Source organism: Tachypleus tridentatus, chromosome 10, assembly GCF_004210375.1.
Source record: "Tachypleus tridentatus isolate NWPU-2018 chromosome 10, ASM421037v1, whole genome shotgun sequence".
In the NCBI taxonomy this organism is placed as follows: domain Eukaryota; kingdom Metazoa; phylum Arthropoda; class Merostomata; order Xiphosura; family Limulidae; genus Tachypleus; species Tachypleus tridentatus.
Genome location: NC_134834.1, coordinates 122,340,550 through 122,361,939, shown reverse-complemented (window position 1 = coordinate 122,361,939; position 21,390 = coordinate 122,340,550). Strand labels below are relative to the sequence as shown.

Below are 21,390 nucleotides of genomic sequence, written 5' to 3'. Positions count from 1 at the left end.
ATAATTCTTTGATAATGCAGTTTTCTTTCCAAAATTGTTTAGGATACTTCCTGAACTTCTGTAGCAATTATTTGAAAAGAATCCATCCAGCCATTGCTACAGAAACGACGTCTTGTTTCCTTAAAGAATAACCAGTAAAATACGTTGAAGAAATTTCATTAAAACTCAGTTTTGTATCAACATAGTTTATTTTTCATATCTTGTCAAACGTGTGTAAAATATTAAATGTTGCAGGTTAAAGAAACGACTTAAATATTTAAAATGTTCTTGATGATGAAAGACAGTAAACTTACAGCTGTCAGACTTCTCTGACATGGCTTTACAATGAACACAGAGTTTAAAACTATTACACAAAACATACATTTCAAGATGCTTGTTGAAAAACTATGATAATTCATTCAAATATTCGTTTTCTTTATAAACATATCTGCATGTTCAGTGCTGCAAGTTTCTTGATAAGTCTGTGCAGTTTCATACATTTGGATCAAATTTCTGCAGGTTTACTCCAGTACGAGTTTTTATAAAAGAAAAATATTGCACATTTAACGTGAAAAAAAGAATTTACGTACAGTTTCAAAGTAAATGAAGTCATATTTTATGAAACAATTGGAAGAATTACTACTTATTACGCCGTAATTCTGTAAAATAAAATTTGTTTGGAGCAGTGTGAACCCCACCCTTCAGCCTATTTGTTTTTTCTAGACATGCTTTAACCTTGCAGGGTGTAAATAAGGCGTGAACATTTCCCGTAACACGAACAGTCCTCCTTTGAATGTTTATAAAGGCTAGTCATTTCTCTTTCACAAGGCATACAATAGCGTCCCACTTTATCTACAGTGCCCTTCCTTAACGGAGTAAACACTCTGCGCTAAAAAAAAAAAGAGAAAAGTGAATTAGCCCTACTACTTCACTACAAAAGATAGGTTAGGCTTAGCTTGTATCAGTCAATGCTCTTGTTTGGTTAGTAAAGTACTGTTAAAAATTTATTGCTTCGAAATTAAATTTATGGTGTGAATACGCATGCGCTGAGTACCGATTGATAATGTTTCAATGATTTTTCAGTGTTTACAAATCCCGCGAATAGTCTGTTAGTTAAACATAGAATTCTTGGTAGCGAAAGTAATAACTTTAAGAGGGGGATGTTTGTTAATCTTTCAAATTAAAAACTTGTCTGGAATATATGTATGTTCCGGAGTATCATGTACAAATTAAACAGAAACATGCCCAGAATGTGGTATATACATTAAACAGAAACATGCTCAGAATGTGGTGTGAAAATAAATAAAATATACAACAGCAAGCCAAAAACACTGCGTGGAACTGTAACAAGCAAACTGAAGCGGTGAGGGGTTGAGAGACTCTTTCCCATGATTACTAGAAAACATCTTTCATCAAAACAAATCTACCACTAGATATTTGTATCACCATTTAAGGCTTCCCACGTACCAGAACATTACGTGGCTTCAGGAAAACAAAATTAAAATACGTGTTTGTTGTTACTATCACTACGATGCAACACATACCACAGTGTAACTTGTTAATAATTGTGAAATATTATTAAGATGAATCATTATTTACATCTGATAAAGAAAACAGCAATAAAAGAAACCTATAATTGTAGTCTCTCTTTTTACAGCATGTAAAACACACATCGACAGCTTTGAAGAACATATTTTCAAGTTTCACAACAACGTAAAAATATTTAAAAAATACCACATCTATAAACCTAAATTTAAACTACTGCTAGGTAAAATGTAGTAGTGTCGCTTATAAAGAACATGTTGAGTGTTAGACAGAGCAACACGTACACCTTTTTAACTTCTAACATCAGTAACGTTACTGTGTCACTTATAAAAGATAACACGAGGAATGTTGGGAAAAACTACAGGTAAACCTTTAACTACTGACATCAGTACAGTTACCGTATCAGTCAGATAACACGAGGATGTAAAGCATGGATTCTCAAGCATTCTGTGAAGGACCCCTTTCAAGAGAGTGGTATCAAACTCACTGCCCCCCTCCAACTATCAGTTAACCAACAATAAAAATTACGATTACAATATTATTACTAACGATTGTAAAGATACAGTTTAAGTTATTACACTGAATCGTATAATATTCAGAACACTAAAAATAAAAGGCTGTGGGTAAACTTGTGGTTAGCGTACCCAGACTATGAACACAAGGATTCATGTTTCGCCTCCTGTTGCCCGAAAACAAAAGTTCTGTATTTTGAGAACATTTTTGTCGGTGTGAATGTCGTTAGTCTGACAGTTGCTCTTTCTGTACGAATGTTTTTACTGTCTTTAGTTAAACAGAAACTGATTTGGCAATGAAAATCAGCACAACTTAGCTTAATGTTGCTAGCAAAATACTTCTTTATTTCATCTGCAATAATTAACCGTTTGTCTTACACTATCAGCGTATGACAGCTCCTGTATGTGTGCGCGTATGACACTGGTCTTCTGAACCACGCTTCTCTGACAACGACGTGTTTGTGTGTAACAGCTTTCGACTGGGCACACTTTCCCAAATAAGGTTAGTTTATGGGAAGATGTTTCATCCACTTACAGAAAAGTGACGTATGAGCACTGGCCTAGCCACTACTGCTTCGAACGAACGTGATATATGCCACTAGAAACGGGGATAATTGTAAATTTATGACAGTAACCCCCAACCCCCAAAAAATGTGGTTTGAATATCCGTCTTTCTTCTGTTAACTGTCAACAGCGGCGTCGGAAAGGCTACAAAAGTTAAGGAAAGTGGACAGCCAAAGTAAAAATCGTGAAAACTTGCTAAGCACGTAAAATACGATAACTTTTACCCCAGTAAACGTCTCAACTAATTGAGTCACAAAATTGACGAGATCTTCAGTTTTCCTTTTTTATATATCAGCTTTATCATCTTTTGTTTGGAATGAAATAATCTTTAAACAAAATTAAAACTTTATCCTAAATGTCAATTGTTAGCTCCCTGTTGGGGTTTTTATTCAGATTGTGGAAATAAATTTCTTGTCAATAAATAAAATGCACCAGATCACGATTTCCAAGAATAGATTATTAAAAGTATCATAACAAAACCTTCCTCTTGGTGTTAAAAATAGTATTCTTCCGCTTAGTTTTTCATGAGATCTCTATAAATGAGACACTAAAAATACCAAACAATTAAAAATGTACTACGCCAGTTTTATAATCCATCTACAACATTCCTTTATGAAACAGAGACGAAACTTAGACGCCAGATGTACTACCACAGGGTCCCCGAAGGTGTTATTTCAAAAGTAAACAAAATCAAATTGAAGAGTAACAAGAATTTCTACTTCTTGCATGTCAAGGTCATATGTCATGCCCTTTTGTAAAATAAAAGTGCATAATTCTTCTCAGGATTCCTTCTTGCATGTCAAGGTCATATGTCATGCCCTGTTGTAAGATAAAAGTGCATAATCCTTCTCATGATTCCTTCTTGCATGTCAAGGTCATATGTCATGCCCTGTTGTACGATAAAAGTGCATAATTCCCATCACGATTCCTTCTTGCATGTCAAGGTCATATGTTATGCCCTGTTGTAAGATGAAAGTGCATAATTCTTCTCATGATTCCTTCTTGCATGTCAAGGTCATATGTTATGCCCTGTTGTAAGATGAAAGTGCATAATTCTTCTCATGATTCCTTCTTGCTTGTCAAGGTCATATGTCATGCCCTGTTGTAAGATGAAAGTGCATAATTCTTCTCATGATTCCTTCTTGCTTGTCAAGGTCACATGTCATGCCCTGTTGTAAGATAAAAGTGCATAATTCCCATCACGATTCCTTCTTGCATGTCAAGGTCATATGTCATGCCCTGTTGTACGATAAAAGTGCATAATTCTTCTCATGATTCCTTCTTGCTTGTCAAGGTCATATGTCATGCCCTGTTGTGAGATAATAGTGCATAATTCTTCTCATGATTCCTTCTTGCTTGTCAAGGTCATATGTCATGCCCTGTTGTGAGATAAAAGTGCATAATTCTTCTCATGATTCCTGGCATGCACACACTTTACTGACGTCACAACAGTATAAATTGCGACGTTAACAATTCCTTATGTGACGTCATTTTAGTGTCTTGTGGATGAGTGACAGACAACACACTACTGTATAAAGGTCAAAACTGGTGACCCCTTCAGACGGCCTTCGGTTCCCCTTCTGGAGAAATACGTTTATTGCAGTGCAACCAGCTAGCATACTGGTTGACTTCTACGTCTTCATACTTGCACGAGCTGTCAAATACACGTCATGTTTCTATGTGTTCTTGTTCGACTGCAGGAAGAGACATTCTAAACATCCCATAGCTTATAGATTACAAATAAATCAACGTTGCCCTGGTATCCGATATCGCAACATTACGATCGCATACTTGCATGAGCTGTCAAATACACGTCATGTTTCTATGTGTTCTTGTTCGACTGCAGGAAGAGACTAGAAACATCCCATATCGATAGCCAAGTCCTCAGAGCTTCGGTAAAGACGGAGAAACGTTTAAATTATTCAGTGATGTCGAGAAAACCCAACTGTAGAGAAATATATATGCAAAAACGGCTCGTTTGGGTTGAGAAAATATTTTACGTACCTGACGATGACCGAAGGTCGAAACGTTGTTCGCTCTTCTACGTAAAATATTTTCTCAACTCAAACGAGCCGTTTTTGCATATATGTTTAAATTATTCCATGTGATCACGCTGGTCTGCAAAAACAGTGGTCTTCTCTGCTTGTTAAGTAAGATACGATCAAGGTCGCCAAGGCACGCACTAAACATGGTAGCTGTGTAGCAACTGACAGGAGATAAAACTTAGCGATTCAAAACAGTAGCTATACTCGAACCAATGGTCTGCTACCTGAAACAGTAGCAGCAGTAGACAGGCAGGTGTAGCACAAACTGCGCATGATCGGGAATCGCCAGTAGAAATGCCTCTAAATACACTTCTACTTCAAGTGGGTTTCTCGTCATCACCAATCACCAGTAGGTTTGGTAAAGTTGTAGACTCGTCATCACCAATCACCAGTAGGTTTGGTAAAGTTGTGGAACTGCGACTTCCTGTTCAAAGAGTGATGTTTTGACTTCAATATTGGGGCCTTCTTCAAATGTGATTTTAAAGTATATGAATATTTCCTGTTTTGTTCTTGGTTTTTTCAAACATAATTAATTGGTTAACTTTTTGGGATATTTACACCTTTTTTCGTCCCCCTGACTTAAAAACTGTGCCCAAACCAAGCTGCATCTATAATGAAATGTATTCAAAAGAAATATTACCCAGTTTATGATTAGTATTGTGGATCGGTCCTATGGCGGAACTCGGAATTTCGGAACGAGTCGGTTTCCAGTTCTAAAAAGATTGCCCGGACTATAAGCGTGCAGCTGATTTATTATCTTTCCTCTAATGACATAGATTTAGTAGCCATACCATAAATATTAACTGATCGCATTTTGTTCGTAATAGACATTCCACTTTCAAAAATGATAAAACTTGAAGTCGAAAAGGTACTTTTAAAAAATTCATGTTTAATTTACATACGCATTCACTCATTATTTCACGTTATGATTCGAATGTTTAAACATTGCTACTATTTAGTGTTAGAGCGATTACATAATTTTATCCAAAATATTAAAAATTAATATTGTTTGTCATCATCATCATGCAGCATGAACCAAAATATTAAAAGTTAATATTGTTTGTCATCATCATCATGCAGCATGAACCAAAATATTAAAAGTTAATATTGTTTGTCATCATCATCATGCAGCATGAACCAAAATATTAAAAATTATTGTTTGTCATCATCATCATGCAGCATGAACCAAAATATTAAAAATTATTGTTTATCATCATCATGCAGCATGAACCAAAATATTAAAAATTATTGTTTATCATCATCATGCAGCATGAACCAAAATATTAAAAATTAATATTGTTTGTCATCATCATCATGCAGCATGAACCAAAATATTAAAAATTAATATTGTTTGTCATCATCATCATGCAGCATGAACCAAAATATTAAAAATTAATATTGTTTGTCATCATCATCATGCAGCATGAAACAAAATGTTAAAAATTAATAGTTTAATTTATTATCATCATATAATATGATCCGAAATATTAACAATTAATATTGTTTAATTTATTGTCATACATGATCCCAAATATTAACAATTACTGACATAATATACTTTAGTTTTAATCATGTTTTGGGTCAGTGTTAATTGTTCTGAGTGTTGACGTTTCAACTAAGTAACGTCTTTCAAGTTGTAGTATGGATTAGAAATGGAAGCTACACGTCAATAATAATAAATTAACTTGATATATTTAAAGTAATCTCCTCTCCTGAACTTCATTACTCAATAAACTAACGCAGGTTTTAATCCACTTCCATAAACTTCTGTCTCATGAATTACTCATACAAAATGACTAAATACGCTGCAAACACACTTTTAGCGGATGCGTTGATTTACATGCTGAACGTAATCAATGCTCACACACAACAGGAACTTAGGACAAATATAACTTAAGACAGGAAATTAGAAGCACAGAAATAGAAACCCGCGAAGGAATACGAGCAATCCACGAGTTCTGTATGTCTAACCTTTTGGATTACCAGGTTAGAAAAAACATTCGTTTCACAATGTTGTGTAAAGCCGTCACCCACCGACAAATCTCGGGTTACTCTAATCGAACAGTTGGATTTTTACCGACACTCTTCTTGGACAATCAATGTGCAAAACGCGATTTTATAGCAACGAAATGCCAGGTATCATACAACACGGTACCTTCAACCCACAAAAGTACAGACAATTTGGTACACACTACTCCAAACCCACAAAAGTACAGGCAATTTGGTACACACTACTCCAAACCCACAATTCGATGCACTGTATGAATTTACGAAATTACGTTTATTTTAATATTGATGTTTATTTAAGCTAAATATATTTAATAATGTACATAACTTATACTGTTAAATGTGTATTACAAAATTCCCGCCTATTCATTAAATTTATAAATATTCACGTGTAAAAATCAACATTGTATTATGTGTGCTCTAGTGATTGCCAGTATTGTTGCCTAAACTGATATTTCTAGAGAATCTCCTCTCAAGCTTAAAAAACTTAACCAACGCAACGGGAAGAGACAGTATATATTGTTGGTTTGCTACAGTTGGTATACCATACACTTCGAAAGCCAAAACTGTGATTAACACTTACTAATCTGAAAATTTCACATATCTGACCAGAAAAATTTATAGAATTCGAACGTTGCAAATAGTTTAACTTCAGTACATACAATTCGATACATGCCACTTGAAACCCACAAGCGAGGTCCACGATATCTATTTCATATTGTTACGATACACACCACTTGAAGTCCACAAGTGAGGTCCACGATATCCATCCATTTCATACTGTTATAAAAATATTCTAAGTTTGATTTAATTTCCAGTTTTCAAATAAATTCATCTCTCATTAGAGCAACAAGACAAAAATTACCTCTATGTACATACACATACATTTTTTAAGCTATGACAACACATTTCCTGTAACCGTTTTACATTATTAAAATCAAGGTCTCTAACGTGTCAACATACTTAACACACTACAACATGCTTTAGTCAGAATTAAAAGTATAATTCTTTCCGGTAACATGTTCGATATACCAGTCATTCAACACGTTCTTAAAAAACAGATCACAATATTTAGTTGAAAATGCTGAAGAGCTGTTCTTCCTCCTCACATAATCAAGATGTCGGATACCTATTTTGTTTTCTGAATTTTGCGCAAATATATACGAGGATTATTTGCGCTAGCCATCCCTAACTTAGCAGTGTAAAACTAGAAGAAAGGCAGCTAATCATCACAACCCACTGCCAAAGCTTGGGCTACTCTCTTACCAACAAATACTAGGATTGACCGTACATTATAATGCCCCCTGGGCCATAACGGCTGAAAAGGTAAACATGTTTGGAGTGATGAGATTTAGAGCCCGCGACCCTCACCCTACGAGTCGAGCGCATTAACTACCTGTCCATGTTTGTCGGATAAAACTTTTCTGTAATGGTAAAATCTTTACGGTTTAAAAATGTACAATAAGTTATAGTAACTAGTTTACGAAGTGAATATCAGTTGGCCTCAAAGTGCCAGTGACAATCACACAAGTACAAAACTATTTAAATTTTAACAGTATCAAACAGTCTTAACGGATGCATACCTTTTTTCAATTTGGTGATATTCACCCTACAAAGATGAATTCCATCTGCGTTTCTTATATTTCACCAGTGACGACAAAAAAAATTGATTTCTATCATTAAGGTTTCGTCGCAACTTTTAGTTTGCTTTGAATTTCACGAAAAGCCACACGAAGGCTATCTGCGCTAGCCATCCCTAATTTAGCAGTGTAAGACTAGAGGGAAGGCAACTAGTCATCACCACCCATCGCGAACTCTTGGACTACTCTTTTACCAACGAATAGTGGGATTGACTGTAACATTATAATGCCCCCACGCGACCCTCGGATTACGAATCGAGTGTCTTTAACCACTTGACCATGCCGGGCCATAACTTAGTTTATTCAATTTCTAAGGTTTCGTGGCGACTTTTATCATATTCAATTTCTAACCATAAGGTTTCCTTGTAATGTTCATTATATTCCATTTCTAGCAAAACAAGATCTAGTCGCAACTTTACGATACTCAATTTCTAACCATGGTCTAGTTACGTGACAACTCTTAATTTTGTTCAGTTTCAAAGCACTATTTATAAGCCACTCAAATATTTAATATTTTTAATAGTTCATAGCACAAAACAGTTAAAAGTTTTCCAAAGACGAATTTCTGTCAATCGACCTCCGGCGAAATCAGTTGAAGGTCGTCTTTTTTTCTTTCAGCAAGTTCGTATTTTCGAAGCCTATAAACATTTCGTTAAATGCGTAATCACACAGTTATGCAGTGTGTGTACACCTAACTTGTCGCACCTTTGACGAAGTTAACAAGTTAAAACAAACTACAATATAAGAGGCGAGTCAACAGTAAATGAAGTAACGCATACGTCTCGTGGTATCACTGATGTACCAGGGAATAGTATTTAGACACTACCCGGAAATTGAAAGATATTTTACTAGTAACAATTACTACAACGACGCTACTTATTGTTTACTGCACGAAAGTCACAAGAAGGTCGGAAAGGTCAAGTGTATGTCCCCGTTACAACAAATGATGACCATGTATGGAAGATTGCTATGGCACTTGAAAAAAAGTGGGAGGACTCTTTTTACCTCAATATCAAGGCACGTGACAGGAAACCATGCGCTATTAATCCAGCTATATTACTATCATGTGCGTGCACACAAGATAACATAACATTATCACACAAATGTTCAAAGTGCAGTGAGGAAGCGTATGTGTAACGATTTCAAATGTGAACACCCAGTTCTTTAAACTCTAACGCACATTGGTTTTTGTTTACAAGTTCAATTAAATACACCTGTCTATAAATTCCTAAGTACTCTGGACTATTAGGCCTAACTTGCGATGTTGGACTATAATATCGTGTAACTGAGAATATAAGTAGTCACACGCATCAATCGCCAATACTTATACAGTCATACGATGGTATTTGACAGTCACTTTTAACATAAACCTATACTTCTAAGTGCAAACTAGTCGCGAACCACGAATCACAGGCTCTGGAAAGTGAGATACTTTGAAACTGTGTAAGGGTGGGTAAGCGGGCTTGGCGTTTTATGGAGCAAAGAAAATAGGCTATCTGTGCAAATTGTGTAAGAAAAACTACGAAACGATAACAGTAGGCTTACACAAATAATAAAACTATAAATACAAATATGTGCGCGTGTACAAAGGGTGTAACTTAAATAGGACCACAAGATTCGTTTCATACATTATCAAGGATGTAAGAAGATATTATCACAAAAACAATTTTTAATTTCGAAACCGTACGACATTAAGAAAGTCTATGTTGAACTTCAATTCTCATATAAATTCCGTCGTATGAGTGACACGGAAGTTTCGTAAAAACATTGGGATGACGTGTTTAAAACGGTCACCGGAAATGACCTCACTAATAAACAGGGTTTGGCAGTATTTACTTAAGCGAATGGATCAAGGATCCCAAATAGAGGGACGCACACAATGCTGGGGCAGGAGTAAATATTAGGAAGGTTGTTTTGTGTTAAAGTTTGAGACTACCCACCCTAGTTTATCAACTATCTGCATTGTACAGTTTCTGTAATTGTTGTTAATACATATAAATATTATTACATTAACACGTGTGTATATTTTTTACACACTTCCTGACATTGTTGCATATACCAGAGGTGTAAACAACTCAATGACTTTCAGTAGCTACCACGTCACACTGTATACTCGGGTTGAACGCTCTTTTCGCCACAAATTTAGATAACGTCACCGGATACAGTACCTAAAACAAGCACGTGCATCACACGGTAGATTTTACACCCCCTGCAAGTTCAGTTTGAAGGATACGAACACCAGATGGCTTCATCTGAATATATTTGAGTCTTCTATTCATTTTTATCTGTAGTACTAATAATTAGTTTACAACAGGTATAAACGCTGTAAAACTTTAAACTGTAGAAATGTATAATCCTCACAGCTACCCACTTCACCCCATGTTAATGTGTGTGAGCATTATAAAAACATTTTAAATGGGTCGTGATTGATATAGACCTACATTTCTTCTTGCTAGAAACATATTTTAAACATTTTGGTTTGTACTGAATATAATTATCACACAAAGGTATGTATAAGGGATGCTATATTACTCAGATGAGTCACTGCATGTGTGAATTATATACTTTAAATTGTTAAATAAGCCTTATTAATAATTGATAGCAGGTAAGCCTTTTAGTACAGGTTTTGTCTAGCACTAGCTGAAAAGACTGTCACAGTCACATACGGGTAATTTAAATTGTACCGAGGTTAATACTGTGTTTCTCCAATAATAAGACCTACCCATAAAATAAGACCTAGTGTGATTTTTGGGGATAGTTTTAATATAAGCCCTACCCTTAAAATAAGCCCTAGTTAAGAGTGGCAGGAAGAGGAAAGAAATAAAAAAAAATTAATTTATTAATTAGTTTAATAGTTAGTTAATTAGTTTGTTTAAGTATTAATCAGTTAGTTTAATAGTTTTACTTTGTAACTTCATTTTTTTAATATATAAAAATAAGACATCCCCCGAAAATAAGCCCTAGTGTCATATTTTGGAGTGAAGATTAATATAAGCCCTGTCTTATTTTCAGAGAAACACGGTAAAACATTTGTATACGTATATATTCTTCAGTATACAAAACAATTACTTAAACCAAACAGTAATAAGATCATTATGACAGAATACTGTTTTATTATAAGTGGATCTTCATAAATACTATTCAGTAGAGTAATTCTCACTTTTTAAAAACAGTGATTTCAGTATAGTTATATGATTCTATCTCTGCTGAAGACTAAGCCTTTTTAATAAAGTTCTCTCTTGAATGTTCCTAATCCCAACAAATTTTCTGAAATCAAATCCCATAAGGATTAATAAACTACAACCTAATCTGGTTACCAAAATGTGTAAAATACTTGCATCAACATAAACACTAATACCCAACAATCCGAGCCTACTTTCACTGGCAAATATTGTCATAAATTATATCAGTTATCTTGTAGTCCCAGCTTACTTTCATTGGAGAAGTTTTAAAGCAAATTATTATACCAATATATTATCTAGTAGTCTAAATCTATTTTCACTGAATATGTTTGGTATAACCTGTAATGTTATTGTTGTTTAGTTGTCTAAACCTATTTTGAAATAGATTATTTAACCAAATATGAAAAGGGGAAGTCTCCTAGACTGACTCCAAACAGAAGTGATGTTGACTATAGTTTCAAACCTACTGAGTGTGCAAGTCTGTTGTAAACATGATGTCATTTGTGTTTCAGTTTTTATTCAAGATATGTACACGATTCGATGAAATCGGTCTGACTCGGGCTCTAAGAAATCAAAGGTGAATGTGATGACGTGAATAATGAAAAAAACCTTGTGTACTGAACATTTTAAAACTGTCCTTGCATAACTTCTGCAACCTACAAAGTGCATATTTACAATTTTTCTCAGTATCCCTGTACGATGTATTTGGTATTTACTCCACAAAGAAATGAGCAGTGTAGGGTAGTAGATAATTATAATATTACAAATAACACCATATTGAATGGCTCTCTGTAAAATGTCAGGGGATAACCACTTTAACTTAAACCTGTGCAGACAAAATATACTTAAGGAAAAAAATATTTTGACTAATGATGTGACAATTAACACAAGTCCATATATGTAGCAGTATACCTTAAATAGCAGGAATGTTGTAGGTAATGATAGCTGTTGTTTAATGTCATTAGTTCAGATTATCCAAGTTGCTGTTTTTAAATTAAAAGTTACTGTACATTCTTGCTTATTTTCCCTGATTTTGGACAAATAACCTTAAGGTAAAGCATTATTCTATATTTCATCACAAGATTTCTGAATGATATACTTCCAGAAGCTCTTACAAGTTGTTTAATAGTACAAAAGCTTTTTTTGAGGTTTAACATGTTGGCTCCCACAACACCCACTGGTGGATCGTGATTGTCTTCCAGTAAGGCCCACATGACCCACTGGTGAGTCGTGCTCTACTTATTAGCTGAGACACAGCAGTGACATATACACTCTTCCCAAAAACGTAACAGTAAAATGACTAGTGGCATCCTGGAAAGTATCAGTAAAACAGACCTGGAAGTCAATGTGTTGACAGATACCTATAACAATGAAGTGTGCCGAGTTGTGTTTTTTTCTTCTTCTAATACAACTACTGTTTTTGTGAAATGGTGTACAAGTGAAGATCATATCTGGTTAGAATTTAGTGACAAAACAAGTTGTAATCACTTTAATAAAAACTAATTTAAACATACTGACTTCATTAAAAACAAACAATAATACCATCTGGTAAAACATTTCACTAGTACATGTGGTGAGCATGACATACCATATGACAGGGAAAACTAGAATTTATCTTTTAATTACAACAGCACTTTCCTTTAAGTTATTTCTCAAAAGTTTCATGTGGTTTCTCTTTAGAACTGTAACATTTAAAATACAACAATCATGTTTTTTCTACAGATTTTTTTTTGGGAGGTTGGCATTGGTTACTTGGTGTGGGACATTAAAGTACCTGATATACAACATTTTTACAAACAAGGTATGATTACCTATTTTCTTTTCTACAAGCATGTTTCAAATGGTACAGTTTTTAGGCTATCTAGCTTTATGACACAAAATGTTATCACCTAGAAATAAAACCCTGGAGAAAAGACTAAGGGCAAAGGGTTGAATTTACGGAGGAATCTTTCACGCTACTCTATAAAACGAAAACCCTGGATATAGTTTTATGTAACCATTTTTACTTGGAAAATGTAATTCATGAATAATGTGTAGTGTATATAAACAGACACACACGTACACTGCCTTACAAAAGTCTTTAACCCAGTGTACTGGAAATACCTTTTTGGTATTTTCTTGTGAAAGACATAACTCAAATGGCCAAAAATATTTATTATACTAATTTCAGACCAGTTCTTAAAGATTACAAAGAGTGCATTGTTACTCAATCTAGTGATATAAGAAAAACACTTTAAAACACATGTTGCTAAAGTCTCCACCTCGTTCAGTTTTTACCATCCTTAATTTAACTTTACTTTACTGCCCTGCTAAAGTAAACACAAATGGCTGTGTAAAATTCTATCAGATGTCAAAGTATATCATAGAACCATGTGAAAAAATACTAGGTTATATAGAGACATCAGTACTGATTCAAGCACAGTGTTTTGAAGGTTAATATTATATTTACTGTTATGTATTGTGAATGATGAGAAAAGAACTGTCTAGAGAAGAATATTCAGAAACAATTTCCAAGAAGGCTATAAATAAGTTTTAATGGTTCTCAAATTGCTATTACATTCTGTAAAATATGTTGTGAAGAAATCAAAAGTGTCTCAATACCCAAATCTTGCCAAGATCAAGTCGGCCTAAGATGTCTGCACTCAAACACACAGAAACAGAGAAGTGACTGTCAAAAAAGAAACCACTTCTGACAAAAACATACCTTGGATAAAGAATAGACGATGTTCTTAAATATTTCAATAACCCGACAACAATGTGGCAGAAAGCTCCATGGTCAGATAAAACCAAAATGGAATATTTTGGATTAAATGACAAGTGATGTGTATGGTGAAAAGTCAACACTATTCATGAGCTAATCCCAACTGTCAAGCATGGTGGTAAGTCCATAATGCTATGAAAACGTTTTTTAGCAGCTGGCACCAGAGAACTTGAGGGATTGTGAACAGTGCAAAATGTAAACAGATGTTTGAGATAAATAAACTTGAAGAAGTCAGTTAAAAAACTAAAATTTGGTCTAAGGTTTAGATTTCAACAGGACAATGATCCCAAACACAGATCAAAGGCAACCAAAAAAAATTGTTTCAGAGAAACAAAATTAAAGTCCTTGGCCAGCCAAGCTAAAATCCAGATCTAAATCCATTTGAAAATCTATGAGGAAACTTGATAATTGTTGTGCAAAATTCTTGTAACTTACAAGAACTGGAAGATATCTTCAAACAATGGTAAAAAATATCTCCAGCATGTAAAGCTTGTGGATGGTTATCCAAAATGACTTACTTGTCATTGCTACCAAAGAAGCTTCAACCAAATATTAATTGCATAACCATCTTGGGGAAAAAAACTTTTGTAACACGTGTTTAAGATTTTCTTTTCTTAATCAATAAAGTGAGTAATAATGAACCTTTTATACTTTATAATCTTTACAAATTGATCCAAGATTAACATAATAAATATTTTTGGCCATTTGAGTCGTGTCTTTCACAAAAAACTAAAACTGTTTAGCAGCACAGGGAGAAGTGAAGAGTTGTGCAAGTCATTGTATGTACATATTTCTGACTAATGTGTAGTGTATATAAACACACACACACACACATACATACATCTGTTGAATGTATTAAATATACTATTTCATATTAAAATTGTTAATTACTTTAGCAGAAACTAATAAATTATTTTATATATCACACAAAATAACAACCTAGTTTCCTTATCTTCAGAAATAGTATACACATATACACAGGCTTAACTGATATTTAGAAGCAGCACAAAATACACATTGCTGGTACCTTCATTAAAAACACATGCTAACTATTAGCCATAGTTCAATACAAGCAAACCAGTACCAGGTGTTCTTCCAGAACCACAGAGATGTAGGTACATGTGCCTAACACTGTTCCACCCACCATTGTTCAACAGTTATGTCTATACAGTGATTTTGGTAAGCAGATATTATCTGCTCCAATATACTTGTTGTTGACCTATTTAACTTTACATAGTAAACATTAATATTAATTCATCAGTGCAACAGGTACTGTACAAATATTAATAAATACTTAGAACTAAGTTTATCCTACACTTAGATTCTCTACAGAGCTTCACCAGATTAGGGTACATAGATATTTAAAAGCAGAAGAAACAACAACCACAACATACAATAGATATAACAAACAATTCTTCAACCCTTTTCTTATGTTAAAAACATTAACTGAAATAGCACATTTCATAGTTTTATTTGTTCATCTTCTTGTACATATATTTACTATTATTAATCAGTATCACTTGAACAAAATAGAGATAAAAAAGCACCACAATAGTTTTTTAATCTTGGTTTTGGCTTTATTCTCAATAAACATGGCAGAAACATCTTCAGTTGTTTTATACAAGTTGTGATTGGTTCATGTTCAAAATTAGATACATACTTTATAAATAACAAAATAATGTTCAGCCTATTTTTGTAAATGTAATATAATTCCCTGTGGTTCAATTCAAGAAAGTAATTTGTATAACACTTTTTGTAAATAAAGAATCTGATGTCCTTGACATGTTACTACCCTACTGTATATATCAGGTCATTTGAAACCATTTCTCATTCCTAGGCCTAAGCATATCCCACTTACTTTTCTTTGTTGTTTTTCCCACGCTGGATCCAAAAGTCCTTCCCTTTCCCATTCTTCTTCTGGCTCCATGTAGCCATCACGATATGATTCAGTCATTCTGTTAACAAGTAGAAAAAATATCATAAATAAGAGTCCAATGAAACCATATAATTATTCATTTTTTTAACTATTACACTTTTGTTAATAATTCTTCAGAAGACAGCCCACAATCATTTTTAGTATACAAGATATACAGTAGAGAAGTATACAAAATAACACATATAAATCATGCTCAATCTCCCATACTTTTATGTCATCATGCCAATATACATAAAAAAAAGATGAGTGATTTCTTAAAAAGCATATACAAGGTCCTCCTTGTTGGAGTTTTAAGCTTATAAATGATTAGTTGTATGTAAACCACTTAAAGTATATTAGCAAGTTAAAAACAAATTGAGAAAAAATACATAAAACAATTAATTTTAACTAAAACTGAAATGCTTCACAATGGGGGAGGTGATTATTATTTATACTACTGAAGTGGATGCTAAGACTAGTGTACACTGTAGACACACAGCGTTATTATATTACACAGTACAGATTACACTGTACACTGTGTAATATAATGTTGTGTTAATAACTAATAACCATTTAAAATCTGATACTTCAGTTTAATAGATAAACCTAGCTAGCCTATTTTTACTCTTCCTCAGTTTTAGTTGCTACATAGATTCAAAAACTTACAAAACTTTTAACACAAATATAGTGGTAGGTTTAGAATACTAACATTATTTTAAAGTTCCTTTTCACAACGATGCTACAAGAAACTTCATACACAAACGATTCTTCCTTGTCACATCAGAACTGAGAAAGAAGTAATGAGCCAAACCATATGTGTGATTTCAACACTGAAGCTTACGATACTACCTTCGCTGCTATGTTTGCACAAAACTTTTCTTCCTGTGAATGTAATATTATAATTATAATATTTGTAACCTTACTGCTGCTTCTGCACTAATTTCTTTTCCAATATATACGTTAATCCTCAGAACATCAGAACGCTTTTAATCACTGATTTCTACTGAGGTTTTATTATACAAGTCTCGAGAAAATCGTTACAAATTATCCTACCACTAACGAAACAAACACCTAACTAAACGAGTGGCGACCTTACCCGAGTTCCATGTAAATACTTAGTCTTTGCGAACGTCTACAGCGATCCAATCGGTTACAAGAAGTACTAAATAAAATAAAATAATTTAATCCTGTGTACACAGTGTTAATGAAAGAACTATAATTTTTGTTTATTAAGATGGTGATAGAAATAGTTTTCTTTACATCTTACACTCTAGTATTGGAAAATAATTAATTAATTTCGTAGTATAAAAACATTAATTATAAAACATTGATATTAGTAAGGCCTTTTTTTTTCCTCATAATTTGCCTTTAACGTATTTTCCCAAAGTGCGACCATAGGCCCAGTGACAAGATTGAGAATTTATAACTTTAAAACTCGGGTTTCGATACCCACGTTCGGCATAGTATAAATAACCCATTTCTCTTTTGCTCTAAACACAAACAAAATCATATAAGGTAATTTTGCAGAATTCCAAAGTTCGGAATAGGTAGAACAAAGGAACCTGACCATTGCAAAAAAGAGAGAGAGAAGCTTCAATATTTACTAGTAGTAATTTATTAGTACTTGAATGAAACATATTAGATTTGGTATGAAAATTAACAAAAGTTAACGGTGAGTTTATTTCTCAAAATAAAAATCAGATGAATGCCTAATCGGACTAACTATAGTATTCGTGGAGTAAAAGTAGAAATAAATGGTAAATTTGGAGAAAATAATAGTACGTATATAAACAAAAAACGTGTAAAAAGAAATATCTTTGATATGGAAAAGTATTAAAAATAAACTTCCTTTGAAAAAAGTGGAAGATGTTGATTGTAATAATAATAATAAAAAAATAAGCACACATGATCAACAAGGTCAACTTTAGGATGATGAGAACAAAGATAAAAAAAAAAGATTAAACTTCTATCCTTAGCCGAATTTTTCCAAAAAATCAATTTCCCTAAAACGTAAATTAGAAATAACTGTTATTTAACAAGAAGATCGGCAGGGTAACTCGTGAAGTTTTACTAAAACGAATGAAGTCTGTACAAGAAAAATAAACGAGATGGGCACAAAGTGTGACACGCGACAATGAAAATAATCGTTATTAATTTCACAAACATAAAGACAGTGTGTATATTTAAGTTGGACGCTAGATAGTCATTTTAATAAGAATTGTGAATTGATTAGGCTGGCTCTACTTAATAAAGATTTCTTTCCAAACATTTTGATTCAGTCAAGATGATGTTCCAGATTGTTTAATTTGTATACTTGAACTAGTAATGTCAATCCCTCAAGAGGATAAGAAAAAGACAGCTTGTACTTTTCAGTATCACAGCTGGGTAAAACACTGCTTTGTTAGTCAAATGGTCTTAGTTTAAACTCTAGTGCCAGAATTTATTTCTACTTATTGTTTTTTCACTTACACTAATGATTCTTAGAAAGTAATGTTAATGATTTATAATACAAACCTTTGGCAATAATACAGAGTATAAAGAACACCCTTTAATAAAGAAGATGAAATTAAAACTAAAATATAACATTATTCTTGTTTTGTTGTTTGAATTTCGCGAAAAGCTACTCGTGAGCTATCTGTGCTAGCCGTTCCTAATTTAGCAGTGTAAGACTAGAGGGAAGGCAATTAGTCATCACCACCCACCGCCAATTCTTGGGCTACTCTTTTACCAACGAATAGGTAAAAACTAAGGTTTATTTTCAATACAACTATAAATTAAGGAACAAGAATTACAAACAACGCGAATAAAGGGTTTAAGAAAACAACACATCCCGATAGTATTCCCCACATTATTCAAATTTCATTTAATAATGATACATCATACGCAATCGATGATACTCATATAACATAACATAAGTAACAGATAACTATAAACCAAAAATAACATTCTGTAACAATAAGCTAATGATTATATAATCAATATTTGTTATAAATGAAAATACGAAATATGAATATATGTATACATGTAAAATGAAAAAAAACCTTCATCAGGACATGAACGTTACAGTTATAAATACAACACCAAATACATCACACCCTTTTTTGAAAGTAAAAGACATTAAGTCGAAAATGTAATTTCTGAATCAAAAGTACAAACAATACATTTTAACATTAAATAATCTCAACAAAATAGCTTCACTTTGTAAAAATACTTGTCACAGTTATTTATACAATATATATAAAAAAGGAAGAGAAAACACCATACAAAAATCATTAAAGCAATACATATGTGCATAAAAAGCATATTATTACACTGACACTAAACTATCTTTAAATCAAATGCGATGAAACAAATAATTGAATTACTTAATACTGTATGTCATCTGTGATTTTTTATAAATATTAATAAAAAGGAGTGAAATAGAAGAGAAGAAAGAGGGATGATCTGCAGAGTTACATATTGAATATCAAATATTAACAAAGACAAAAATACAAAATGTACCCACTCAGCCAGAGCCACCGTAAGACTTTGCTTCCCCTTCACCTTAATCACACCAATTTACCTTTGAGTACTGTGGTGGTTTTCCAATAAATAATTATGGTGGTCCATAAGGTATCTCAGGCTTTGGTTATGGCTCTCTTGGCATCAGCCAGTTAAACCCATAAATGAATTATCTACTCCTTGAACTCTCCACCACAGCTAATCTTCCTTACAAGTATAGAGGGCCAAAGCCTCAGTCCAAAAGACAGCTATCTCTTGGTAGTTCAGTTTGTATAAAGAGATGTATTCTAATGTGTAATAACCCTTGTCAGTTTAGCTGAGAGTACCATCTTCAGCAATTCCTAAAACACTGACATTTGTAGAAGTAGAAGCACACTACTTCGTATTCACTGGATGGCTGGTGGTTGAACCAGCAGTAAATGTTAATGCTTCCTTGTTGACAATAAAGTCCTTTAATGGTGGTGGTAGTGATGCAGACTGAACTGGTTGACTGATCTAAGTTACCTCAACAGTAACCATCAAGGAATCCTGATGGTATCCTTTGTAGTAGAGAATGCTTCATGGATGACAAATATTGTCCAGAGACACACCCTACTCTAGCCTTTTCAGAACCTGATTGATTCTTGAGAAGGTCCAAGGCTTAGAAGTTGTTGTTTTTGATTTTTTTCCATTTGAAAACATAATATTCCCACCACAAAAGTGACTGCATTGAGCATCAATGTTGCTTGGTAACATCATATCCTTTGACTAGACACTTCAAAAGTTAGTTGCAGTACATCTTCACAAGGGCTGAGTAGCTTTCACAGTAGCTACCAATTGCGTTATTTCTTTGCAAATAACTTCAAACATTCGCTTTGGCATGGTCGATACAAGCGTTTGCAGAAGGCTAGCTGGAATGTTATTCCAAGTGGTGAAGATTGCTTCACGGAGATCATGCACTGTTTGGAATTGACGTCCATTTCTATAAACTTCCCTTACCATCCAACTCCCAAACATTTTCAATGGCGTTCAGTTCGGGTGAACACGCTGGATGGTCCAAAAGAATCATGTTATTTGTCATGAAAAGGTTCTGCGAGCATTGTGGATTGCAGCGTTGTCCTGCTGAAAGATCTAGTCATTTCCACACTAGCAAGGGACATCGGTCAATAAGGGTGCTCTGTCTAACATGCCAATGTAGCCAGCTGCTGTTTGACGCCCCTGTATAACCTGAAGCTCCTTTGTTCCATGGAAGGAGAAAGCACCCCAGATATTTGATGGAACTTCCTCCACTATGTCGTGTAGAAAATGTCTCTGGTGGGATATCCTTATCGTGCCAATACGCTGGAAGCCATCTGGATTAACGCTTCGTTTCAGTATGTTCTTAAACTTTTGACCACCTGACATTTAGGCTCATTTCATATTAAATGCTAAAAAGATTTTTCATTTTTATTTTCATCTTTCGAAGCTCTACTGAAATTCGTGGTTGAGTCTAACAACGCAAAATGCATATTTTTTCTTTGTGTTAATTTGACTTAAGATTTTGGCCAGCTGTGTATATACATGTGTGTGTGTATTAGATGTAATGGTCTTGGTGCACATTAGAAACCGTTGATGTCACAACTTTTATCAATCTATTTTTAATCATGGGGCAAACAAGAAATATGTAGAGATTTACATAATATTCAATTACGGTTTTCCAATATATGTTCATCAACTTTGATATTTACCACATTGGACACCTTTTATTTTCTAATTTTGTT

The 21,390-nt window shown here is 33.7% G+C and overlaps 1 protein-coding gene across 2 annotated transcripts in view; it reads right to left on the bottom strand.

The window, feature by feature from the left end:
* The window catches only part of LOC143230224 (alpha-actinin-like), a 70,955-nt gene extending 53,669 nt beyond the window's left edge, over nt 1-17,286 (bottom strand). The window contains exons 1-2 of one of the 2 annotated variants that reach the window (XM_076463373.1): nt 16,860-17,286; nt 16,094-16,190 (exon numbers count right to left, since the gene is read on the bottom strand). In XM_076463373.1, the coding sequence (XP_076319488.1) occupies nt 16,094-16,189 (96 nt within the window). In that variant the 5' untranslated portion in view covers nt 16,190; nt 16,860-17,286. The remainder of the gene's footprint in view (nt 1-16,093; nt 16,191-16,859) is intronic. The other variant, XM_076463374.1, reaches the window with a different exon arrangement.
* Nucleotides 17,287-21,390: the final 4,104 nt, after the last annotated feature.